This window comes from Pteropus medius, unplaced genomic scaffold (assembly GCF_902729225.1).
Source record: "Pteropus medius unplaced genomic scaffold, Ma_sr-lr_union100, whole genome shotgun sequence".
Classification (NCBI taxonomy): Eukaryota; Metazoa; Chordata; class Mammalia; order Chiroptera; family Pteropodidae; genus Pteropus; species Pteropus medius.
This window is the reverse complement of record NW_024342467.1, coordinates 4,281,869-4,309,339: the sequence shown is the minus strand read 5'-3', so window position 1 is coordinate 4,309,339 and position 27,471 is coordinate 4,281,869. Positions and strand designations below refer to the sequence as shown.

Here is a 27,471-nt window from a genome sequence, read left to right as displayed (position 1 = left end):
TCTGTGTGTGTGTGTGTGTGCGCGTGTGTGTGTGCGCGCGCGTATCAGGAATGCGGACAGGAGAAAGGAGATAAATATTATTTATTTTTTAAAAGTATATTTTAGATTTAGAATGTTACAGAATTTTTTTATACCTAAAGTGTTTCTCTACTTGAGTTAAATATTTAATAGTTTAAAGTAAAAGGGAGACTTTTTATTTGATAAAATATTTTTACCTAGCATATGAATAACTTAATTGAAAACTTTTCAAGGAATTCTTGTCAGATTAAATAGATGATTATTGTTTAATCATTTGTGTGTGTGTGTGTGGGTGGGTGTATATGTATGTGAATGTTCTAGTTAATTGTTTCTAATTCTGGGAAATGTTACAAGGATAGATATTCAAAGATACATGTGAAAAACAAAACAAAACTGAAGGATTGACAAGCATGTGTTATTATGATTTATTTGCTCTTCTCTTAAATTTTGAAAAGTATCTTTGAATTCTCCATTCTGATGATCCTTTTCTATAGACAGGCCCTCACAGTTGACTGCCTTGTCGACACGTTTTTGTTATTCTTAGCATTGAAAAATAAAACTACCCACTTTGTATGACACTGAAAATATTATACTGCATCCTGAGCCTGATGTCTGTTTACTATCTATGTCGTATTAAGCATGTTTTCTTACATCTTTTGTCCTTTATTTTCTCATTTATGAAAAGGGCCAAATTCTCATGTTCTTCTGTTTTTATAAGGATTAAATATAAGGTTATGTCTGTAAAGTTACTAAAATAGTATTAGTGGTAGAGGCAATAATAAAGGATTTCTGTTGTTATAATTTTATCTTAAGTTCTAGAGAAATCTTCAAAGGCTGCTAGTTCTTGAATAAGATGCTGTTAATATTTCTAATATTTACAAATACACTTTTTGGGGCTAGAAGAGATAAGACAAAATAAGAGACCTATTATGTTAAAACAGTAATATTGTACAAGGCAAACAAGATACTGTACTATTTTGCTGTTTCTGACAATGAAGCAATCGTACTGAACTTACTAGTAATCCATGTACCATGCAAGTAGGATAAATCGTCTGAATATTTTAGTGATTCAGGGAGAGATGAAAGTGAGAGACCAAAGCAATCCATGATATTGTTTTAAATCACGTAGAATCTAGAAGGTGAACGATTCAGTATGGAAGCTCAACATTAAAACTCACCTCTTCAGAATTTTTTTGTGGAGCATTTTGGCAGCTAATGGCATCTCTTCTCGTATTTTTCTTTTAAACTAATGTTAATTGTCAGAGTATAAAAATACCTAATAAATAGTCAATATTACAATTGGGCTTATGTTTTCTATCACTTCAACTTTTCTTTTAACTCTAACTTAATAAAACCTTCACAACCTTGTAAAATTGTGAGCCTATTAGATTATATAAACTAATCTTGTTTGAATCTTGTTATTTATTTATATATGATACTGTCCCCCCACCCCAACCCCAGATACTTACAACAGAAGTTTGTAGTTTTATAAGTAAAGTTCCATAATGTTATGTCATATTATATAGCCTTTAAATTTTAAAAGCATTTGAATACAGATAACTGCGTTGTTTTGTTTTGTTTTGTTTTGTTTTGTTTTAAGATTTTACAAATACAATGCTAGGCATATTGTCATCTGTCCTCCAAGTCTATCAACAGACTCAAGATATCTGAGCTGTGGTGGAAGATTTTATATATTCATGGTTTATCAAAAATCCTAATGAAAAATATCCCATCTAAGTGTGAATGTGGTAATACTAAATTCATCACTCTCTTCTTCAGATGAGTTCTGACATTTTATGGGCATGTGAGTGAAACTCCCAAGTATTTAAACTGAGTGAACCACAGTATTTAAAACTAGAAATAATTCATATCAAAATTATTTGTATCTCCAACTCCAACTTTTCTTCTTTCACATGAGAGTCAGTGACTAAGATATTATAATCATGTAAAGCTTTTGTGAGTGGCAACAAATAGGCCTTATATAACTTGATTGTTTTGGTGTCACATTTGCTTTATTTCTCAAGTGAATTCGGACATACTAATACTGGGCCTTATTTTTAGAGTTACTTTTAGGTCTTATCTGTAATGGAGAGGTCATATGAGTATAACATTTTCTCCCATTAGCATCCTTTTCAGGAAATATAAAATAAAGTTTTCTTGATTAGCTACATGAAATCTATGCATGTACAAGTGGAAATGCAGAGTAAAAGGATACTATACTCGGATGGATATAAATGCATTCGCATTTAAACACATCTTCATAAAGCTCATGTTTTTTATGTACTCTAGAAAACCTTTGGATTTTAAACTTTTAACTGTGATATTGCCAGGAAATGAGAAAACAAAACAAAACAGTAAAGTGCAAAGTTTAACACAAATAAAACTTTGGCAAATTATGCCATAATTCTCATCTTGAATGAGATTGGTGTTTTTAGTTCTTTATACAACTCAATATTTAGATAATACATACATGTTTCTGAAAAACTTTTTAAAGCTCCAATGTATACATTGAAATACACACACACACACACACGCACACGCACATCTACACATTTTTCACCAAGTATGTGCCCACACACATATTTTGACTCTGGACATTTAATGTGCAAAAGTTCCCACTAACATAAACATACAGTATGCAGGTTTGGTAAACTTGATTTTGTCACACGACCGCCTCAGAGAGTCAAGTGCATACTCAGTCTGTCCTCGCTTTGTACACACATGTGAAAGCAAAACCTTATTAAAATACAACACCAAACTTATTCCTACTTTGCTGGGATTTCTCATTTACTCTCAGACTTACTCTTAAGCTATTACATGGATTATTGCTTCAGGAATGTAACCAGAAGCATCAAATGAAAGAGAGGTGTTTCCCCCACTTGTTCAGAGTTTAAACTTGGAGAATATCCAGGTTTGTATACTATTTGATAACAAACAGTTGCAACAAAATGTTATCTCAATATCTCAGACAGTGAAACATTTTCTCTCTGATCTGGCCTGATGTTGCTATTAGAAACTTCGGCAAACCATAGCCTGCAGGGAAACCTTCAGTCTGTGCCACTGGGCAACAGATATGCAAATCAGAGCAGTGCCTAGCAGTATTATATTTGCAAATTCAAAACTACACTCTGTGGTCAAACCCTTGATAAAGCTTCCCAAATCAGTATTATGTTTTTCAATATGCTTTAAAGTACAAGTTAAGAGACAGAGAAACCAACTTTTTAATTTCATACCTACATATCTTATTTAAGAGAATTTTAACAGTGTTACTACAAGATGAAGACTAATCAAATCAGGTAGCTTGGAGTGTTAGTTTACTATTCTTAACGTCTCTACACTGACTAGTGTATTCAAATGACAACAGTGCTTTTCTGCTTTGAATTTTTGCAGCATATTAGATCAGCTTTCATCACCATGAACTCATCTGTGACAAATTATAGGCAGTTTAGTTTCTGCTAGCTGATTTGGCCCAGTACTAATGTCATGTTGTAGGGCTCTTTGATCTGTAAGTTTCAAAATAATAAAAGATCCTTTGTCTAAAATTAAATTTACATAATTCAATTTACAGATTGAATTTAAAACTTTTTAAACCAAAGTTATTTAGTACCAAATATCAAGAGGTAATACTGTAAAAAGAATCCCAAGAGAGGTACCTCCAAATATTTTTAAAATGTAATAGAGATTGTCACTTAAACCTTATATATATTAAATTTATAATGAATTTAAAATGAATATATTTTAAGTAGCATAGGGTAGTAGATTTGTGAAGAATGTTACAGAATAAGTGTACTAATAAGCAACAAATAAACCATCTCAACGGATATGTGATTTAAGAACAAGTCAAGATACAAAATAATTTTGATATGAATTATTTCTAGTTTTAAATACTGTGGTTCACTCAGTTTAAATACTTGGGAGTTTCACTCACATGCCCATAAAATGTCAGAACTAAGATTCAAAACCAGGTGTATTAAATGACAGGATGCATGTTTTTTAATCACTGTGCTGTACTAATGATCCTAAGATTATATTCTATGGATCCAGGCAGTGTAAAAATGCTATCGTATTAACATTTGTGCGTAGGCTAAACTACAGTTCATATTGTTGCTGAATTTTGGAAGTTTTATTCCATGAAAAAATATAAGTGAATACATATGCCATGCCTGCATTCTCTGCCACAAAACATTTGCCTTTGAAGTCTCCGCTTAGCTAGTTGGGATCTTAGATGAGCATTTAGCAAAAGTTAAAATGTAATGCCAAACTTCATTGGCTAGATTTTTTATTAGATAAGGTAGAAATGAAAGCAGCAGGCAATTTAATTAGCAGTAATTTTTCTGGGCAAGTCATTACTTTGATGAACTTCAGAGCAATGTTTATGGCTCCTAATTAACCATGTTAGTCATTTGATTGAATAATCACTTTGGAAATGTTTCTACAATTTGATTAGAGTCTGACCTACTCTGATAGTCATAAATTAACTGATATCACTTTAGAATAACATGACTTTAGTTACTTTATGGGAATAAACTCCTCTTAGCCATATTATTTTCAGGCTTCTCTGGACTCTATAAAAAGACACTGATTTTAAAGATAGACTGGATTTAGACAACGCTAGCCAAGTGTTTCAATTTTAAGAGCTAGATGTTAATTTTATTCACTTTAGGGTATAATAAATAGTATTAAAAACTGGCAAAGACACAATTATATTCTCATGTATTTTTTTCCCTAAACTGCCATTCAGTGCCTTTTTTTAGAACTTAGATCACAAGTTGGGCTTTTGGAAATATAACGGAGGTTCTGTCTTTAGACTTATTATAAGTCGTTAATTTACTTGAATTTTAAATTGGTATACCTTAAATAGTATAGATTAATAAATATTAGAGTAAATACAACAAGAAATGAGAAACCAGCCAGTTCAATAGATAAGAGGTATTGGTGATATCATCCATCAAATCCTATCTTTGATGTCAAATGTCTACTTTTCCAAGATTATGCTTATTTTGTGTTAGAGTACTTTTATATGATGTCCCTTCAACTTTGAATAGTGGGTTTCTCAGAACTGCTTGCATTTTCTCTCTTTCTCTTTTTCTCCCCCTCTGGGGAGGAAAGACCACATTTAATCACACATTTATACATAATAGAGTTTAGCCTATATGTTTTCCTCTAGCAGCTTCCAGAGCTAGCCAGCTGTTTTTACAGCCACACTCCAGCTGGGCAGCGTCAGTAAAAGTATTTTGTGGCAGGGTGTCAACATTGGTACAACAAAAACGCTTGCCTCTAAGCAGCTGCTGAACTGATGGCAAAGTCATTAACACTGTCCCTTCCAGGCCCAGCTGCTTTGAGGGACTTTATACCTGGCAATAAATCAAAATAACATTAAAAATTAAGTTGAAGAACCTTGATTAAAAAGTTGGAATAAAACGGATTGCTAACCATTAGGTAACCGAAAAGATCAACTAAATTGCCACCTATTATAAATTCTAACATCAGGAAACAGGATTAACTGCCTTTCGTAGGGTCAGAATTGCATGCTACATAATGCTTTATACAAAGAAGGCATGGTATAATTTAATGTTTCATAATGCGTTTTTCACTGTTTTCAACTAGTAAGCTATTGATTTCTATATACTTTTAAGTTTTTGCCATTAAGATACTTTTGACTAAAACCACATAAATTTTTTTCTGTGAAAAAAAGTCTCATATTTTGATTGACATTTATCATGACACAAATTTAAAACTAAACCAAATACATTTTAAAAATGGAACATTCCAGACCAAGAAAGAATGACATCTGGGCCATTCATATTATAGCATGAGAGACTGCATATAGATAGTTAAGAAGATATAAGGGTCATTAGATTCCAATTCATTTAAATGTTCTTTATAACATGTTTGGTCATGTGCTTTACTACAAGTAGTGGAAAAGAGGACATACTCTTAAATAGCACGCTCACTATATACATTTTACAAGATTTCGTATTCATCGTTTAAAAAACTTTAGTAATACATACAAAAGGTAGAGTTAACTTGATCACATATATTTATACCTTCCTGTATGCTATATATGTTATATGCAGTGTTGGGCCCAGATTTGTGACACCTAAAACTTAAAGAAATTTGGGAGACCTTCTTAAAGGAAAAGAAAATGAAATTGTACAAAATTAGGTTCAGGGCCTCAGAAAGGAGTTTTGCAAGTGCAGAATCCTAAGGTTTGAACTTCTATATTCAGAACCAAAGAACTTAAGACTATAATAGACTTTAGCTAACTTCTTATCCAACCCTTTATTTAATAGAAACAGTCACACAATGGCTTATTTAAAGTCAAGTAGCTTAAATAGCAGTAAATGAAGGACTTGAATTTTAATCTTTTGTCTCATAATCCATGTTTCTTTTCCTTTGCCCTGTAAGCTGCTAAACATATTAAATACACAGCCATTAATATGACTCAAGTTTAACTGTTAACCAAATTTATTTTCTCAGTGATGGGTTAACTTGGTCACATAGGCAAGGCCCCATTCTTAGGATAATTAATGGAGTTTGCTGTAAAATTTTTGCATTTCTGTTTTATAGCCTCATTGGTTTTGGATATGACGCATATGCTTAACAAAATGAAAAGCCAGTCATGTCTTTTATCTTGGGGTGGGGGAGATAGCAGTCACTTTAATGGACTGTAATTTTAAGAGATTTAAATATTTCATCTTTTCATCATAATTTCAATCCAGTGTTCATGAAATAAACTCTGGATGTGTCTTTCATTGATTTTAGCTTTGAATGCCACAGGATATACAAATTTATACCATAAATGGTCTGAAACATATTTTAACTCATGACATTGTTTCAGAGACACCATCACATTCTGTGAGACTGCAGGTAGAACCAACCTTTAGCAAGATTACTGTAGCTAAAACTTTGAATTCCCATGCCTGTTCAGGAGAAGTGGTTCAATATGATAAACTTCTCATTTTTCTCTTTCTTATATGAGCCCTGCCTGAAATCTTAATGATGTGTTGACAAGTTCCCCTCATGGAGATTCATGTCTTTTTCTGTTACTTTCCTGTCTGCACTCTGTCCATTGATTACAGCATGTTTTCAGCTCCTGACTTCTCTGTGACCAATGTTGTTTCCTCTTTCAGAAGTGCCTAGCTGCCACTCGATTTATATGAGGCAAGAAGGCTTCCTGGCTCATTCCAGCAGAACAGAAGTTAAGTTTTCCATTATTGAAATTCCTTATAAATACCTGTCAAAATCATCAGACATCCCAAGGATGCAGTCACTTAATCATTGTATTTTATGAGAAAAATTACTTATGTTCCCTAAACTATTATTTTTAAACTTTATCTTTTTCAAGTAAAAGGAAGATTTATCAGGTCATGCTATCTTGTATTTGGTTGCTAACATGAGTCATGTGCGTACAAAAAAACAGCTGAAAAGTGGATTTGTGTCCTTTTTGCCAATGACCACATCCTCTTTCGAGAGAACATGTGCTTTATAGATTACCCCGCCTTACTCTCGTCTACTGAAATGTATCTTCGAGGAATTTTCAGTTTTAATTTACAAACCTAAGTCATTGTTTTTGAAAATAAAACAGTAGATTTAAATAACCTGGATTTTCCATTTTTGGACAAGTAACTGTTAAGAATGGAAATTCACACAGGAGGCCTAGAGGAGTATTTAGTGCGGGTGTGTTTATGGTAACCATGGTGAGAAGGCTTTGATCTAATGGCCTTTGATACCCACCAAGTAATGAATAAAAATGATTTTATCTGGATATAATCCTCATTAAAGTATTTCTAGAAATATGTACATGGTTCTTGATGTAAACGCTGTATGTTTTTAGTAAGATGACTCAGACTCATCCTTCTAGGTTAGATCTAATATTGATTGTTTTGTGTAAATGATATGAATAGAATTAAGTTTCTTTGTTTCAAAGAATAATAGTATAATGAACTGGTAAATCTAAAATATTTGACACCAAAAATTTTGCACAAATGCAATGTAATTACTGTTGCTACCTTTAATAGTATGTGTATCCATCATAGAGACTAATACATTTGAGAAATAAAACTATGACTGTGTGAAATTTCTTCCTGGTGATTAAAGATATCAACAATTAAAAGAGAGTTCATGGTCAAGGATATTTGGGGGGAAAAATGATTGTGAAAAGCTGTCAGTTTATTTTGTGTGTGTGAACTTACAGCAAAAAAAGGAAAGTTAAAAAAAAATTTAACTATCTTGGCTATTGAAGATGAAAACACAGGAAGGCTAGCCTAGATAAATATTTCTGCAAGGAAGGGGATAAACCAAATCTGTTTCAGTTCATCGGGGCAATAATGCATGGCAAATATCAGTAATTCATTTTGATTTCCCTCTTGTCTTACTGAATAACAAAACTTGGAAGAATATGGAAAAAGAGATGATTGGTTATAAATCCTAGGTCTGGCAGTGATTACATGAGCTTTGTGCTTGGGTTAATAATACTATACATAGCTAACTCATATATCACTGTGAGTTAGGCACTATTCTAAATTTGCATATGTTAAATCACTTAATCCTCAAGACATCCCTATAAGGTAGATCGTTTATTATTATTCTTGTTTTATTGATGAGGAAACTGAGGCACTGGAGTTGAATAAGTGTCCAAGGTCGCAGAGCTGAAAAATGGCAGATTCCTTTTCTACCCTAATTTTGTGTTAATGGTTGTATATTAAATTATTTGTGAGCCTCATTTCTATCATGAATAAATGTATCCCATTTTCCCCCACAGGCTGTATGTTTGAAAAGGGCCCCAGGCAATTTTATGACGACACCTGTGTTGTCCCAGAGAAATTCGATGGTAGGTTTTCCATGTGCTTTAAGTTTTGATTTTTGCAGAGGAGTGATCACCCTTGCCTCTTTTGAAAACAGTCAACATCCCTACTTAAAGATTTCTGTGCACATCATTTGTGATTCACTCTATTCTTGCTAAACTTTACCTTTTATGAGTTATCTTCCCTTCCCCCATTAAAAGCCTTTTTCTTTTGTCCCATAAGAGATCTCATTTAGTGATGAGTATCGTTCTTGCTGAGCTTTGTGTAGAGTAAGAAGGGCCTTTCCATTGCCCTGCTGAGCACATGCAGCTTGTTCTTTGAGATTTATTGAAAGCTGATCCTATAATTAACAAAGCAGAACAGAAAGCATGCTACCGTGGATGCACAGATGACTAATGCAGCCTCTTTCCTTTTATTGTTTATGAAAAGATGCATTATGGAACACAGGAACAACATAGCTGCCCATTTAGTTAGTGATTGTTAGTCCTTTTTTGTTATTTCTGGGAAGATGTTCATTACTAATGTGGCATTACTTTGTAATTGCTTAAAAGAGAGTTAGGAAAGCATTACCTATTTTAATATCACTCTCTGTTGCAATGAGAAGGTCCCAGATGTTATGATGGGGTGTCAAGTTAGATAGAATTTTCTTTTCTTGACAAGGGTGGCAAAAGTCGACATCTACAAGGATGCGTGGGTAAAAACTGAACAGTTAATTGATTTAGTTTTCAGAGTGGTCTCCATATTTCCTGCTTTGATTGTTTAACAGGAAATGAGCAGGGCCCTCTGATTAGCCGATTACACAAACTTTCGGTATTATGGCTATAACGACTTGGTAGTTCTCAGAAGTTTTTAATGGTCATATTTGAACAACAAAGTCATACTCAGATTGCTTCTCAGTCTCTAGTGGCTTGTAGACTACTCTGTTCTCAACATTTTTGCTAATCTTATGTGCTTTTCAGAAGAGATAGTAAGATCTGTTTCCTTAGCCTCCCTTTAAATTGCTAAATTCATTCAAGGTCACAGGGTTAAAACTCTACTAGAGTCATTTTTTTTGGCCTTATTCTACAATAGATGTTAGTTTTAAGCTTTGAGTTTCAGAGGCATGATCTGGATTATTTTTAACCATTAGTAGAGCATCACAATTCCTAAAATATAGCCTTTTCTCTTGAGACAAAGCATAAAGCTTTCACTTCTTGGAATGACCTTTACAGTTTTGTTTAGTCTTAGTGAGCTTAACATTTTAATAAATCTTGGTAATCAATATGGGCATATAAGAAAGAAAAATAGTTCAAAACTATAGATAAGGTTATGATATAATCTAACAGCCCAAAGTCATACTAACGTTTAGGGAAGCTAATGGTCTTGATTATTTATTCCCTTTGTCTTTTAAATACTCCCTGATTTTATACTAAGAAAACATTTTTTGGGAAGATAGTATCAGTCTTACATTTTTATAAAGAATAGAGAAGAAGAAGAAAGAATAACAGAAGGTTATTACATTATATAAGGACAGTATAATCAGTCACATTCATAGACAGAAGCAATCTAGAGATTATAAAATTTGACAGTGTTTCACTCTGTTTGTATAATTGCTGTTACCACCATGAAAAAATTGGTAAATCTCAGAAGGAAAAACTGAGATAAATAAAACTGTTTTTGAAATAAATATGAAAATACACTTCTATATTATCTAGCTTACACTAAAACAACATAATGATTTTTAGCAGCTATTGATAATAATTTTACTTTAGTTTACTTTTTAAGTGTTTTTTTTTTCTTTCTGTAATTATTTTAAGAAGCATATTTCTGTCTACTGACCAAAAGAAGCTTGTGATTTGGTCTCTTTTATAATTCACATTTAGTGTGAGTAGATCAGCTTGAATATATTCTATTTGATTTTTTCTTTAGTGGAGAAGGGAAATTCATATGTTAACAATGATGTTTGTGGGGCCTGAGACAGTCAATCCCCAATGTGATCAATTCTACATATTTTTGAAATAGAAAATATGGTGGTTAACACAATAAATGAGATAGAAGTAAATAATCTTGAGTTATGCATTCAGTATTTGTTTCTTTGTTTTTGTTTTTTGGTAAAACTGAGATAACTGACCAGAATTATACCAGAAGTGTTTTACAGTAATACTTTTATTGCTGTAATCTATTTAACAGATTATCACACTATATATGAATAACAAATAAATGTAACAGACCTTTCTTGCATAAAAATATAGATTTAAAGAAATCTCTAGTGTATACATTTTTAAACTTTTAGAAAAAGTGTAGCAAACAAATTTAAGTGAGTGAAATACAAACAAATAAAAATGAGAGAGAATTTTTTATTTGCTACCATTTGAGAAAGTGGTAGTTCCAGTATGAAGGTATGGAGGAAAGAATGTATGATGGTAAACCAGTATGCCTGAATGTCCCATTAGATTCCCTAATTTATATTAAGTTCAGTTTACTTAATTCACAGTTTAAGATGCTATTAAATTTGCTTAAAATTTGCAATGGTTTGTTATGTGCAAGTCAGTGAGGTACTTACAAATTGTTGTTTGCAGAATTTAATTTCTACAAATAAAAAGCCCAGAGCTTAAAATTGATTACCCCCTCTTCAATGTTGCTTAGAGCAGTGAGTAATGGCATTAACAACAAAAGCAAAGAAATGTGTTTAAATGCTATGGTTTCTAAAGAAATCAATAGAAAAAAACAATACAATTTTTTTATAAGTAAAATGACATTCGTGGATTTATTCTGCACCAACGTGCATTTATTTTGACCCTTATATGTCACATATAGTTTTCTGTTAAGTTTGTACAGATTCTTGGTTTACATTCAACCCCTTAAGTATTTTAAATTGCTAATTTAATGGTATCATTGTATTGCAAAGATACCCGTAAAATGTTTGTAGTTTAACCATTTTAGTGATCAGTTTAATGTAAATTTATATAAATTTTGTTATATTGCTAATAATAGAAACTTTATTATTATTATTTTTTTAATTTAGGAGACATCAAACAGGAGCCAGGAATGTATCGGGAAGGACCCACATACCAGCGGCGGGGATCACTTCAGCTCTGGCAGTTTTTGGTAGCTCTTCTGGATGACCCTTCAAATTCTCATTTCATTGCCTGGACTGGGCGAGGCATGGAATTTAAACTGATTGAGCCTGAAGAGGTGGGTTTAGTAGGTTTTAATGAGGAAAATCAGATATTTTATAATATAAACATACATGTATTTGATTATTATGTCAACATGTTGGGGTTTTTTGTTGTTTTTTTTTTACATTTTAAAACTTTGGGGAAACCTTCTAAATTAGAAGATAGGGGTGAAAAGCACGCATACATTTAAAACAAACAAACAAAATGAATATGTTGCATGCTTGTTCCAGTTGAATACCATCATTAGCGCCAAGGCAGGGTTTGGGAAGTCTGTAAAGGAGCATCAGATTTGGGGACGTTTGACAATTTTGGGGAGAGAAAAGGGTTGTCTGCTGAGGTTCATTCAACTTGTTTTGACTTTGAAGGAATTGTTCTTGAGAATTAGCACTTATTATTTGGACACTCTTGATTTTGTTAAGGGGCTTGAAGGGGAATATTTAGAGACCAAAGTCTCTGCAATGAGGAATGGGGAGAAACAGCTGTGGGATATAAAGGCACGCAAGGGCCACAGTGAGAAATTGTCACTCCTTAAGTGTTTCATAGGAGACACAGGCCTGATAGGAGCATTGTTTCCCATTGATTGTTGATGACATATTTCAAGTCAGCTGGGCCATGCACAATCCATTTGAAGACAGGGATGAAGTGTAAAGTGTCATCATAATTCAAAAGAGATAATGAAAGGACCAAAATGAGAGGATGCTGAATAGAGATAATATGGATAAATAGAACACAAATTCAACTAAACTGTTCAACTATCCCCCCCCTGCCCCTGCCACCACCCACCGCTCTCCCATCTCCATGCACATACAAAAGGAGTATTTTCCTGCAGAGCTCAGTTCAGTTTTTTTATTCCCAGGACTAACTTTAGGCTTAAGTCTACTGTTGTTACTTCAGCATAACCCACTAATAGCATTTTGGACCCTTGTAGAAAGGTGACTGTTATATGAAATATTTGTCTTTTTAAAATGCTTTCTCTACTACTGTTAAAATTGACTTTAGTTTACATTAGCGAAGAAGGCAATGGGAGACTTTTAGCTTTGACTGATCATATTGACTATAGCGTCTAAACACCTCAGGAAGATATCCAGAAAATTTTTAACCTAAAGTGATTAGTTTCATATAGACTGGACATCTACAACCTTGGCTAATGGGCCTACACATCTTAAATTTTCTGCCTTATGAAACCACATATTAAATCATAATCTGATTATGTGCTCTATAAGGTCACATTACTTATTAAGATTTAGGAGATTATCTCATTCAAGTGTGTATTAAAAAAAGTATGAAATAGAGGAGGTGGTTAGCACAATTAAGTCACCTCCAGGATAGAGCAGTACACTAATAATACTAGGTAAGCTCTGCAGCTTTTCTCTTGCCTCCCCCTCCCCCATCCCCAAGCACACACATACAGAGGGCTCAATATCAGAATTCGAAAGTATCCATTATCTGGTCTGGGCTAAATGTTTGGGTGTTTGATTTTTGTAGTGTGTCTAAAGTTTAATTCGTCTGTCAAATGAAATTGGTTTTTATTTAGATGTACTTAAATGAGGTAAGTGAAAGAACCACAAAAATATGAAGCACTAACAAATTGAAACTAGGAACGCTTAATATAACGTGTTGAAAGCTCTTTAACATGACAGAAATATGTGCTCTTTACTTCATGAAAGATGTTCATGATCATTGTAACAGTTGGTTCATGTTAGCGCTGAGTACATGTGACAGGAATTTACATCAAACAGTTATTTCCATCGTAAAGTTGAACAGAAACATTTTTAAATTTTTTTCATATATTAAGTTAGGGGAAATTACTAAATTATGTCAGTAATTATTGATCCATTCAGAAGAGTAAAAAATCTCATGCAAGTGATTGAATTCTCTATATAGCAACAACTGGCTTTTATGATGATCAAATTTAAATTAAGCAGAAGACTTAACTCGCTGACCATTAAGTTCCATTAAATTCCGAATTTCTATAATTTTTAAAGGCAAGGAATACAATTACATCTGTTTCATACAACAACCAACATTTAGACACCTTGTCTGTAACAGACTCGTTAAGTAAAAAAGGGCTGTGTAATTCAGTCAGCAGACCATTTCCAAGTAGTAACTGACTCAGTGGCAGTTGTACAATAAGCACCAAATGTCTCCTAAGGCCTTTGTTCAAAATGAAGCCTTCCATTTCTGATTACTGCATTGTTCACCATCACAGTTGCTTCCATCAGGCCATGATCGTGCTGTTTATGTTTAAATTTCTTCTTTGCAAAATGTTTGTGAAATGTCTTCAGCCTGTGTGGCCTGCGTGCACCCTCTCCTACCACACAGCGGCTCTTTGGGGGACTGTGTCAGCACACACATGAGAAGGGGCCGTGAAGCTGACCTTGTTGGAAAGACTCGTGGGTTCCATTTTTTTATATTCTTTCTGGGAGTTTAAAATGATATTGTGTGAGACTGCAGGCTGTGCTGGTTATCTGCTCAGTGTGTTTGGATAACTTTAGCAAGCATATCATCCTTAACATCTCTCCTTTTGAGATATTTGAGATAATGAGGTATTATTTTCGGATTAAACATAGATCTGAGGGAATTATTCCAAGGAACAGTTATTAACATAATAAAGCATCTATAAGACCTGGAGTGGAAGTTTTCGATGGTATTCAAACTTGTTGAGGTGGAAGAGTTACCAAGAAGTCTGAGTCAGGCTCTGATTGTGTGTGTGTGTGTGCGCGCGTGTGTGTGTTTACCGTTGCATATTCAAGCATGATTTTTAAAAATAAATTGAGTAACACTTGAACTATTGCATTTTCCTATGTAATTTCTTTGACAATAGGAGTGGATGCTATAGTGCCATCATCTTTTCACTTTCCTCATCTACAGCCAGATTTCATTTGAAGAAGTATTATTGGCATTTTATCGCCACCATGGCATTCACTTCATGTAGAAAACGGTGCCTTGGCTTTTAGTGGTGCTGGATATTGTGGTGATTGGTGGATCCTATGTCAGGGCTGAAGGGATTTTCTTAGTTAGTGGGTGGTCTTACCTATCCTAGAAATTATTTATGTTAATTGTTCCTTTTAAGTTTCAGTCTTTCTCTTTTATCGTGCTAAGAATACTTAAAATGGTATCTACTCTCATCAAATTTTTAAGTGTACTGTATAATTATCGGCATTGTGCTGTACAGCAGATTTCTAGAACTTATTTACCTTGTGTAACTTGTCTGTATCTCTTGGGCATATTGGATGTCTCATTTCCTACAACTTTATGATGAATGTAACACTGAAACAGCTCTAAAAATATATTTTAAATATATTGATAAAATATGTCTACTAATATCTACAGTGATAAGAATTAACTGGTATCCTAAAAGTCAAACTCTGCTTATCTAAATATTAAAAAAATCATCTTTCTCTCCCAGAGACATCCACAATGTTTTCTTAAAGTTTGTTGCAAATATTTTACTTTCTAGGTGCATCCTGGTGAGTTTCCAGAAAGGAATCATTTATAAATGAATAAGTATCCATAAATTGTTTTATTTAAGGAGATATGAATGATTTATTTCCACGTCTTCTCCAGGTTTACATGCTGTTCAGTTGCCATGTCTATTAGTCACTGATGTCCATTGTTAGGTTTTTTTGAAGACATTTTATTTAGAAAGCATTGATTTCATTTCTTATTGCTACCCTCCCATTTCACTATTGCTGAGGACATTTAATTAAAATGAGGTTTATCTTTGGAAAATTAAGATGTACCTGCCACTGTGATTGTCTGCTTGGATATATAGTCGTGTTCCTGTTACATCACAACTCTCTGCTCTTAAAAAAGAATACTGATGCATGTGACTACATTACATTGTATCTTCATTCAGGGAATACAAATTAGTGAGAGAGAAAATAGCAAGGATCAGTATTTTTAACATAAAACACGCGCGCGCGCGCACACACACACACACACACACACACACACACACACACTCTTTAAAAGAATAAAAAACCCCGGAGAAAGGTTATTGCTAATAAAGTGGAGAGACAGAATGATCTCTCTGAAAAGTGTTCTATTTTAGTATATGTGACATCGCAACAACTTGAAATTTCATGGACACGAAAGAAAACATTAACCCTATTAGATAATGCTCTCTTGGGGTTGGCTAGGTATGAGTGGCAGCTGCAGTTTCTGCTCAGACTAATAAAAAGTGGAAATTAATGAGAACATGACTTTAGCTACACTAGTCTGTATAATGCTTCAGCTAGCCCAGGGTGGGGGTGAGGTGGGAGATACAGAAACACTGAGGAAAGAGGTTTTATTAAAGCCCCATAGAAGACTCTCTTTGCCAGATAAGTTGTTCCTCCAAAGCCACATTATAAAAGTCTGATGATTTTTTCACTTAACAAAGTGGACATTCTGCTATAGAGATTTTTGTTTGTGGACTCATATACATGGTGACCTTTTCCACTTCCTTCTTATTTTTAGCATCCAATTACTGTTCTCTAAATGAATGTTTAATTCCCCAGTTTAGTATTGGCTACAATTTTATTCTGATGCTGCTTCAGGCAATAAAAATTATTTGCGGCCCACATTATTAATTTGTATACTGTTTCTTCTACTATACTACACACTATGCCGTTTCTTCAATCTTTTATTTAGTATCAAGCAGGATACCTTTTTTTCTTTGGTTTATAGTAACCTCAAAAAACACCTTTGTACAAAGAGATCACTAAGCTGCTCTTAATCTATAGTTTTTATCTGAAAAACTAAGCAGGAAAAAGCCACAGTATATCTCAATATGGGAAACGCCTCATTTTGGTGAATTGCAGTCTGTTTATTCCTGTTGTAAACACATTCCCTTATTTCCATTTCATTTCGTATCCAAAACAGTGGTAACAAAGAATTCTATTGTGATGTTTCAGAATGATCACTTCACACTCCAGGGTTAAAAAGCAAACCAGGACACAGGGAATTCAGATTATGATAGTTTTTGCCTCTTTGATTTGGATGCGTTTTGGAGGAGTTGGAAGTAATTAATAAATTAGCTATTTTTGTATGAAATATGTTGATAAGTTAATACTTAACACTACAACGTAATTCTGTTTTGGTGGCAGGTGGCCCGGCGTTGGGGCATTCAAAAAAACAGGCCAGCTATGAACTATGATAAACTTAGCCGTTCGCTCCGCTATTATTATGAGAAAGGAATCATGCAAAAGGTGAGCAGCTAATACAGCATTAAAATTCATTGAAATGTTGCGCATAAATCTGCATGTCATACTTTAAAAGCCACATATCCTTGCATTGCTGAAACAAGGTTTTCACTCACTTTAACATATGCTTAGCTCTTGGTTTTGCTATTACAAACCTTTCTATTTATAAATTCATAGGCATCATAGACAAATGTGTAATCACATATACAAAGTACTAGACTTTCTGGAAATTCCTACATTGTCGTGTTTGGTAAAAAAAAGGTTGTTTCTGTACTAGTATTGCATGTATACATCCTCAGAACTTGTTGATATTCTGCTACATTCTCGAGGTATATAATTTTGAAACGTTTTTGCTTATAGATTTCAATCCTAACCAGATTCTTACTTTTCTGTCCTTGTTCTGATTCTTAAAACACTCGGAACATTTCTTGTTCTCATTCTGAAAAACATTTTTCTTGCCTGAACATGCTAAACCATTAATTAAAAATAAGCATTTGACCTTAGTTTGTTGATAGAATGAAGTTAAATATATTTTATTTTATTTGAATTGAGTTTCTCTTAATATTTGAAAGTAGCTTTTTGAAAAAGAGTGAGATAAAACAAAAGAATGATATACTGAGGACATAGTATAAATTTTTTGAAGAAGATAATGAATAAAGATAAAATGTTTAGACATTTGTTATTATATCCTTTAACCTTGCATATGTGTTCAATCTACTTGTCTTGACTTTGAACTAAGTTTACAATTTATCCATTGTGAACATTACAGTTTTATTATGCATCCTTTGTTCATTTGGGAGGACATGAATAGTTATATATTACAGATTGTGGCATATTTTTATATTACCATAGTTATTCCAAGAAACACTAGACCAGTTACTACATGAAACTTACTAGAACAAAGGGAACAGCATCACTGAGTTTCTTAGACCGAAGGAAATCAGTGCCCTGAAGTTTGCCACCTCAGCAGTTAGAACTTCCAAGATGCTTAAAATATGTGGCTGCTGTAGATTCCCAGTTGCTTCCTATGTCCCGATATCTCCCTTCAAAACGTATAACCATTTTCTCTGTGCTCCTCCTAGCTTCTCCATCTCAACCCTGGGTCATTTTTAATTCCTACCTTTCTATCATTCACCATTCCCATTTTCAACCTAGCCCTTTCATTTTCCTTTTGTTTTCATCACCATCTTTCTAATTCCAGCAGATCAGGTGGGCTGGCACAGTAGGTGCTCAGCAGTTCCCCATGGGTAGCAGTGCTCAACAGTGAAAGTAAATGCAGTCATGATTTAGGTTTGCATGCTAGCTTCTCATTGGATCACCCTTTTCAACAGATAGCTAGTTTCTCCTACTAAGTGGTGGTGTTCTTACCTCATGAAGTTGTGATTATTAAATGAAATAATGTATTTGAGACACTTGCACTCTACCCGGCCCAATAAAAGTCTTGGACAAATGGCAGCTCTGAATGAATCTCACACTGGGAAACTAGTGTGAGCTAAGGCATATTTTGCTTTCGTGTCTTGACCGTTATGCCACTTATTAAAGGGAGCATTCACAGAGAGCTAAAACGTATTATAAGACCTCTAATCACACCTCAGCTTTTAGACACGGTGTTTAAATATCTCCACGATGTCATGCCCAGTCTTAAACATTCGCAAAGGTGTTCATGCTTATGCTTCTTATTACTAGTATCACCACTTCCATGTTCCTATTTATTTATCCAGTTATCTCATATACCACTTGTTTACTTCTTATATAAATAAGGCAAGATGCTATGAAATAAATAATGGCATAGATATTGCTGCTCCTCTCACTTTTTCCCATTAAGGCTATAATTGCCAAAGTAAACTATTTGCAACTCTTTACTCATCAGCTAATATAGGATAGCAACATGCTGTATATGACAGACCTTTTGGGATATCACTGTATAATGTAAGAAAGAGTAGATCATTTAATGATGAAACGTGCAAAAGTCGAAGTCTGCTTGTAACTAGCACAACAATCAAGTCTTTTTACAATTTTTATGAACACACATATTAACTTTTCTTCCTCACATGTGTTGAGCCTTTGTTTGCTATTCCCAATTCCCTCATTATTTCACTCATTGTTCTGCTTTCTAGAATGTTTTACCTTCTCGTCTTTACCTGTTAACACATGTACCACTCATATGATAGATCATTATTTCTTTTGGCTTAATCCATAAACTTTAGTTTTCCTTCAGTATTCCTGTATTCTGAAATTTTAAAAGTTAAAACATAATTTAAATACCTAGTCTTTCAAAGCACAGCTCAAAATATTCTTCCTCGTTTAATTCTGGTCAATCTTTCTTGCAGAATTCATGTTTTATCTATCTCAGCATTGCAATTCGAGTATATTTAATGTATAGGATTTTCCAAATTGTAATTAGAACATTAATAATGTAAGATGTTATTTCTCTAAGTTGGTTATCAGCCCTTGTTATAAATTCTGTGCCTTTAATATAGTCTAATAAGTATAGTAATAGCCCTAAAAAATGTTTATTCAAAGAAAAATGAAAGGAAGCTGTGAGTCAAGGCAGAGTCCTTAAAGAGATTTTATAATCTTGATCACATGTTACACATTTTAATTCCCTATATTGATTTATCAAATCATTTCTAATTATAACCAATAGCAGCAGATTGGACAAAAAAAGCTCCAGTAGCCTAAAGCAAATACCTTTTTCTTCACAGCCCTAAACAAAACAAAGCAGGTTATTAAATGCTCCGAGCCTCTGAGGTATGCAAGCCATTTTTTTGTATTTCTCAAAATGCTTTGAACAAAGGACAAAAGGAAAACTAGGATTTAGTATCTTAGCTTTGTTTCTGAAATTATCTGTTTTTATTTTCATGGTAACTTCACCATTTCATCTTTATGAACTTAATTTCCTTTTAATAAAAGACTGAAATGAATAAATTTATGTCAGGCCCCCCTGTTTGCCATGCAGTGTACCTTAGACGTCCATCTCAATTTTACACAGACATTCTTTCCAGAGGAGCCAATTCCTGTCTCCATTTTACAGAAAAAAATAAGAAACAGAGAAGTTTAGGAAACATATCCAAATTCATAAAAACTAAGTGTTGACTATTTTCAAACCTAAGACTATTCAGGTTATTTGGGTTCTCTAAACTGGTACCTCTTACAGGGTAAAAACTCCAGGGCAAAAAATTATTCTAAATCTGAGTCCAGAACAGCAGTTGCTTCTTTTCTTCCAAACATATACAGATAGTTTCTAAACCACGAACTCACCATCCCCCCACATCACAAAGCAACTAGCAGTGCCTTCTTGATGCATAGGATCCCAGAGGTGATTAATTTTCACCTTCCTAAAATTACTGAACTCTGGGTACACACACAAGTTACTATCAAAGTTGATACAAAGACTATTTATCCACATACTCACACATACCCCCATCCCAGTTTTCAGAGCCTCAGCATTGTTTATTAATGGTGCTGAGGGGAAGGGGGACCATATATGTTTCACTCAGTTGTTTATAATTTCCTAGAGAAGCATTACTCTTCAAAATTTAAGTCTGGGGCATGTCATTCCCTACAAATTATGCTACTACTTTATTTCAAGCAGCTGTCACATTTCTTTTTCTCTTTTCCTCCCCATGCGTTGTGTACTTTAAATTCCTTTCACTTTTTTACACCTCTTACTTCAATTTGACACTTTATACACATCCTTAACTTCTGTCTAATGCATCTTGTCTTCATTTTTAAAAGATGTACCCAGAATAATGCTGTCTTCTTGATCCATCTTTCATTTAAATAAGGCCATGCATCTTTCTTTTTTTTGATGAGAATACACAGTGGAAAAAATAGAAAAAAGAACCATTTTACCCTGTGAATCAGTGAATCACTAGTCTAGTCATATTAAGAATACAACACATTTTTCTTCTAAGGTTTGGAAGTTTAATTTTCTACAGTTTCAGAAATGTAATAGTAAGAAGGAGACTACACCTTAAAGGTCCAGTTAATTTTGCAAGTATAGATACTACCTTCTCAAACAAGGGAAAAAAAAAAAACTTCACTGACATATCCATGTGAAATCATTGATTTTTCCCCCTCCAAATAACAATGTAAGTTTATCTTTATATTTAAACAAGGAAACTGCTAAACTTTTTAGCTATGTCTAGAATGAATGTAAATATTTCTCAAGGTCAATATTTCGTATTTCCCTCAAATGAATCGTAGTTTATTCCACAAAGTAAAAACTTTTTTTAAAAATGAGTATCTGCTAACACTTGGTTGCTTTTTCTTTTATCCAGACTTTCTTATGTATTAAACCATGCTTTTGTTCTTTCCCTTCCCTTTCTTTCCCCATCTGGGATGCTAAAGATGTGTTTTTGGTTTGTTTGTTTTTGTTTGTTTGTTTGCTTTTATTGAGGTATAATTGTCATATGATGTCACATTAATCTCAGGTGTACAACATAATGATTCAATATTTGTAAATGTCGTGATCACCACAGTAAGTCTAGTTAATGTCTGGCACCATACATAAGGATGAGTTTTTCTCTTCCATGTTTTCACCAGGTGGCTGGAGAGAGATATGTCTACAAATTTGTGTGTGATCCAGAAGCCCTCTTCTCGATGGCCTTTCCAGATAACCAGCGCCCGCTGCTGAAAACAGACATGGAACGTCACATCAACGAAGAGGACACGGTGCCTCTGTCTCACTTTGATGAGAGCATGGCCTACATGCCAGAAGGGGGTTGCTGCAACCCTCACCCCTACAACGAAGGCTATGTATATTAAGCCAAGTGACAGCCAAGCAGGGCCTCCTTGCTCTCTTTCCCTCTTTTTGCAAGATGCAGAGAATCTCTGAATTCTCTTCAATCTTTGTTTGATTTCTGTTGTTTGTATTTTATTTTTAAAATAATAATACACAAAAAGGGGCTTTTCCTGTTGCATTATTCTATGGTCTGCCATGGACTGCGCACTTTATTTGAGGGTGGGTGGGAGTAATCTAAACATTTATTCTGTGTAACAGGAAGATAATGGGTGAATGGGTGGGGGGAGTGGGGGATTACTTTTTACTTAGGCTTGGGATGGGGTCACACAGGTTTTAAGTATGATGAAGCTATATCATGTTTCTTTGATTTCATTACAACATAAGAAAATGTTCATTTTCTCTCGATATCTATGGTACAGTTAATTCACATTGTGTAAATATCCACTTGGAGACTATTTGTCTTGGGCATCTTCCTCTATCATTTCTGAGTCTCTGCAAGGTGTACAAAAAAATCTGTAAATGGCAGTTCAATTATTAGAAATAACTGTTTTAGAGATTGCATTTGCTGTTTTTGTTTGTTTATTTTGCTTTATATATGACTCACAGAGGATAACCATATAATGGGTAATTCTCTCTGAAGTTGAGTAATCACCATGACTGTAAATGAGGGGCACAATTTTGGACTCTGGCTCCAAAATGAGTCACAGGCCAGTAGCATTACATGTATCTGTGTAATACAGGTGCCACCTTGCTGTTTAAATACAAATCATACTGTCAATTAAAAATTTGAAGCCCATTTCAGTTAAATAATAATATGTCATGGTCCTTTGAAATCTTCCTTTCAATGGTAAATCTGGGATCGCAATGAAGCAAAAGATTATCTGTGTCTTTTCACTTCCTTCAGCACATAAAAACATTATTTAATCAATAAGAATTAACTGTACTAAATCACATATTATGCTGTTCTAGATACAGCAAACACTCCTTAAGAAAAATATCCAATACACTAAATAGGTACTATAGTAATTTTTAGAGATGGTACCCATTGATATGCATTTAAACCTTTTACTGCTGTGTTATGTTGATAACATATATAAATATTAGATAATGCTAATGCTTCTGCTGCTGTCTTTTCTCGAATATTCTCTTTCATGCTGAATTTACTATTACCATTTATAAGCAATGCAGTTAACTACAGATAGCATTTCAGGACAAAATAGATGACTCAACCCATTTATTGCTTAAAAAAAATAGCTTATGCCATGCTATGCTATAAGCAGCTTTTATGCACATTGACAAATGAAGAGTAAGCTTCAGCTTGCTAAAGGGAAACTGTGGAAACTTTTGTAACTTTTCGTGAAGTGGAAAATTATTTACAAACTGTTAAAGTATATGAGGAAGTTGCTGTATGACATAGTGCTGGCACTGATATTCATCTTGTTTTGAACACTCATGTAAATGTGATTGGATTGTTTGAAAGAAGATTTAAAGATTTAAAGTTTCAAAGGTTTTTGTTTTGCTTTCATTTTGCATTTGGAGAAAATACTGAAAGCAGGATATGTCATTCTGTTCACCATGGAAAAAACCATAAGTAAATGGTGTTATAATATCTCTGAATGGCTTGCTAAATAATTCAAGCAGCAAACATGAGTTTTGTCCAATCCATCCAAATATCTCAGAGAAACAACAGTTTTTTAAGAGTCTATAGCAAAATGTTAAAAAAAATTCTAAGCAAATTTGAAATCAACTTATAAAAGTATTTCATAATGAGCACGGGAAAGATTATTGAAAGTTGATCTCCCAGCTACCTATTTTTCACATGTCTTTAAATCAAACAGTTATTGGGAAATCTACGTACCATAACTGATACTATTCACATATAATCCTACAAAAAAATTCTAATTTCAACATACATATGTTACCTTTGGTTTTAATGATTGTCCTGCACATAAATTATATATCATTAAGCCCATTCTGGGCTAGTAAGTATGCCTTAAAAATCAGAACTTCCCCCCAGCACCCCCACCCCACTATGCTCATGTGGCTATTTACGGTATTTAGAATAAAAACAAATTTTAAAATATTCAGCTAAAGTTTTATTGGAAAGAAAATGGACATATTTGGAGAAATTAAAGGAGAAATTGAAAATGGGTCTTTCGAATATAATCTAAATGAAAGTCGTATCAAGGATTTCTTTTCTATTCCTTCACTTTTTTTCCTTTTCTTTTTTCTTTTTAAAATTCTATTTTTAGTTTGCCAGTGGGGAGGAATAGGGCTATGAATTATCTTAAGGAATCAAAGGAGGAACTGTTATTAATTATATAATATTTAAGGACATATTATATAATTTACTGTTTAAGGTAGTGACTCACTGAACAAAATAAGTAGTTGGCCAACATTAATGATATTTCCAATACAGAAAGGTTTAAAACATTGCTTTATACACTCTTGGGAAATGTATCTAAATTTTTTTAAGTTTTGTTTTCTACTTTTTGTTTGGTTCTGTTTTATTTTCAGATAGATTAATAAATCTGGCAGCTGATTTCTTTAAGATTCTTGTGTTTTGAATTTCTAAGTGAATTGGCTACTCAAATAGAAATCAATTAATATAACATTTTCCTTCAACTTGGTAAGAGTAACTAAAAGAAATGTCTCCCTTAGCATTTGCTGCCTCTTGATGATGACATGATAATACCTAACGGACTAATTATAACTAATAACGTTGCATCCCAAATAACTAATAAAACATAATTTTTCTTAAGCTATGGCTATTACAAATTATTAAAAATAAAAATCCATAAGGCTGACAGCACAGAGAAATTTTCTCTAATCAAAAAAAGATCTTGGAGGTCATTTAATTCAGCCTTTTTTACAGATTGTACAGGCATACTTCGTTTTGTTGCGTTTCCCTTGATTGTGCTTCACAGGTTTTGCATGTTTTACAAACTGAAGGCAAGACCCTCTACCAGCCAAAAGATTATGCCTCACTTTATGGAGGTGTGCTACCTTTATTATGGGAGTCTAGAATGGAACCCACAATATCTCTGAGGAAAGCCTCTATAAGTTTCCTATAGCTGCTGTAACAAATTCCCACAAATTCATTAGCTTAAAACAACACAGATTTATCATAACTCTTATAGTTTTGGAGATCAGAAGTCTTAAATGAGTCTAAAATCCTCTAAAATCAAGGTGTCTGCTGGGCTTGTTTCTTCTGGAGGCTCCAGGGGAGAACCCCACCCTAGCATTCTCTACTTTTAAAGGCTGCTAACATTCTTGGCTCCTGGCTTCATCACTCAAATCTCTGCTTCTGTGGTCGTATCTCTTCTACTGTAGTTAAATCTCCCTCAGCCTACCTCTCACACAGATAGTTGTGATTACTTTTTGGTTTCAGTCAGGTAACCCAGAATAATCTCCCCATCTCAAGATCCTTCACTTAATCACTACTTCAAAGTCCATTTGGCCAGATGAGGTATTCATAGGTTTCTGTGATCAGGACATGGGTATGGAGGTGGGTGAGGGGTTATTTAGTTTACCACACAATGACTACACTGTGTAGTAAAAATACTGATTGACTTACCTATGGACAAAAAAAATTTTATTGAAATTACTGACGGACATTGTTTACCATTGAGGTAGTCTCACTTTATTCTGCATAAATGGTACAGAAAGAATTCTATATGAAAGTTCAACTATTTCATCAAAGCATCTGGTAATCACATCAAGTTTTTAGATTATTTAATTCTCCTTCATGTAAACATTATTAATGATAGGGGAAAAAACAAAGGTGTGATAATTACAGATAGTAATTACAGTTAGTAGCACAGTTCATTCTGTTGTCAAAGCCTGATTATATTTTTTTAAAGAAATTTCTTTTTTATGCTAGTATGAGTTGTTACTATATGATCTTAACACCTACAGGTGATTACTATTAGATAAGAATAATATATAGAATATGCCTGTTACTCAAAAGAATATGCCTATTACTCATTTCTAAAATATAAGTAAACTTATCTTTATGTGACAAGGAAATAAATTTATTATCCAATATTACAGCATTTGGCCTGAACATAGGAGTTTGTAAAATGAGCCACTTTGTCTATCAGGCAGCATTTTCAGGGTTTATAATGACAAAACATTATAGAGGAGAAGGCCAGTGAATGTCTTCTACTTGGTATCTTAAAAGAAAAACTAAAACTTAAAAGTAAGGAATAAGTGTGTTCTATTTTCCAGTTGCAGTTTGATATGAGGAAGATAAAAAATGAAATTATAATAATAGAAATCAGGTAAAAATAATAGAAGGAAATCAAAGAAGGCAAATGGCCATATTAGAGCAGTTATGATAAGTATTGTGTAAAAGCCAAGTTTCCATCAGTTATCAATGTTAGACATTATACTAAAGAATTTGGCCCAATTTATTCAGAATGCAGCTAGTAATTTTAGGGCTTGACTTTTTTTTTTTTAACATAAGATTTGTTTAGAAAGATTTATTTATTAAAAAACTATGAAAAATATAGTTTAAGAAGTGATAATTTGATTAGAGTAGTGGATGCCTTTATAGAAATATTAATAATTTTAGAATGTTGAATTAAAAGTATATATGGAATAGCTATGGTTTATGAATTCATATGTAAGGTAGTTCTTTTGCATATAGATTCAAATATTCTTATTCCATTCTAAAATTATATTTATGTTTCTATGAGAAATAAATTTTTAATTCACCTGGATGTATTGGAATTATACTTATGGTTTGAGAAAACATGCTATGAAATTTATGTGATTATAGCAAATTTAATATGCTCAAAATTTAAATCTAAAATAAAAGCCCCCAAACTGAAAATATTGGACTATCGTGATCACTCTGAAAGAGGGCACATTTTAAAAATGATAAATGTCGTCTAAATTTTTGACTTGCTTCTAAGCATCTGAAACATCTGCATTATTTGATTTATGACCAAGGCACTTGAGTAATGTCTAAGCCTTCTATCACTTCCCAGGTATTATTCTTTCTGGTAAAAGGTTCCAGGACACTTGATAACACTTGTCCTAATATCTTTAAATACTTTTTTTTTTTTCGCTTAATCTCTTCAGCAACTATATCAGGAAGACATTTGAGTAAAGGAACTATGTAAATTATTTCAGTGACTTCCACATGCCAGCCAACATGACCTAGGTTGCCACCTTCATCACTTGATTGGCTTTGTATGAGAGGCTGAGGTTAACGGCAAAACCACAATGTCGTTGTGTCAAGAAATCTGTGATGACAAGCAGTTGCATAAACCCTACTCTTTTGGTGTAACCTGGACCTAGTTACTTTCTTGATTTAAATTGTTAATAACTTAAAAATGCATGTAACAATGAATCACATTTTACTTAAAATGTATTTCTTTAACCATTTTTAAATAGTCTTTATAGAAAATCCTGAAAAAGAAATGAAATACTATTTAAACAACATCAGCATCAATCCATGGTATGTATGTATGTATGTATGTATGTATGTATGTATGTATGTATGTATGTATGTATTTTGAGTCTTTAAGCATTTAGAAATCAAAATG

General features: G+C 33.4%; 1 protein-coding gene across 15 annotated transcripts in view; it reads left to right on the top strand.

Annotated features, from left to right (window-relative positions):
- ETV1 (ETS variant transcription factor 1) overlaps positions 1 to 26,753 on the top strand; it is an 86,977-nt gene extending 60,224 nt beyond the window's left edge. For 8 of the 15 annotated variants that reach the window (XM_039862412.1, XM_039862411.1, XM_039862410.1 and 5 more), the window contains 5 exons: positions 7,152 to 7,220; positions 8,783 to 8,851; positions 11,830 to 11,999; positions 17,074 to 17,175; positions 21,718 to 26,753. In XM_039862412.1, the coding sequence (XP_039718346.1) occupies positions 7,152 to 7,220; positions 8,783 to 8,851; positions 11,830 to 11,999; positions 17,074 to 17,175; positions 21,718 to 21,939 (632 nt within the window). In that variant the 3' untranslated portion in view covers positions 21,940 to 26,753. The remainder of the gene's footprint in view (positions 1 to 7,151; positions 7,221 to 8,782; positions 8,852 to 11,829; positions 12,000 to 17,073; positions 17,176 to 21,717) is intronic. The other 7 variants (XM_039862423.1, XM_039862422.1, XM_039862417.1 and 4 more) reach the window with 1 other exon arrangement.
- Positions 26,754 to 27,471: the final 718 nt, after the last annotated feature.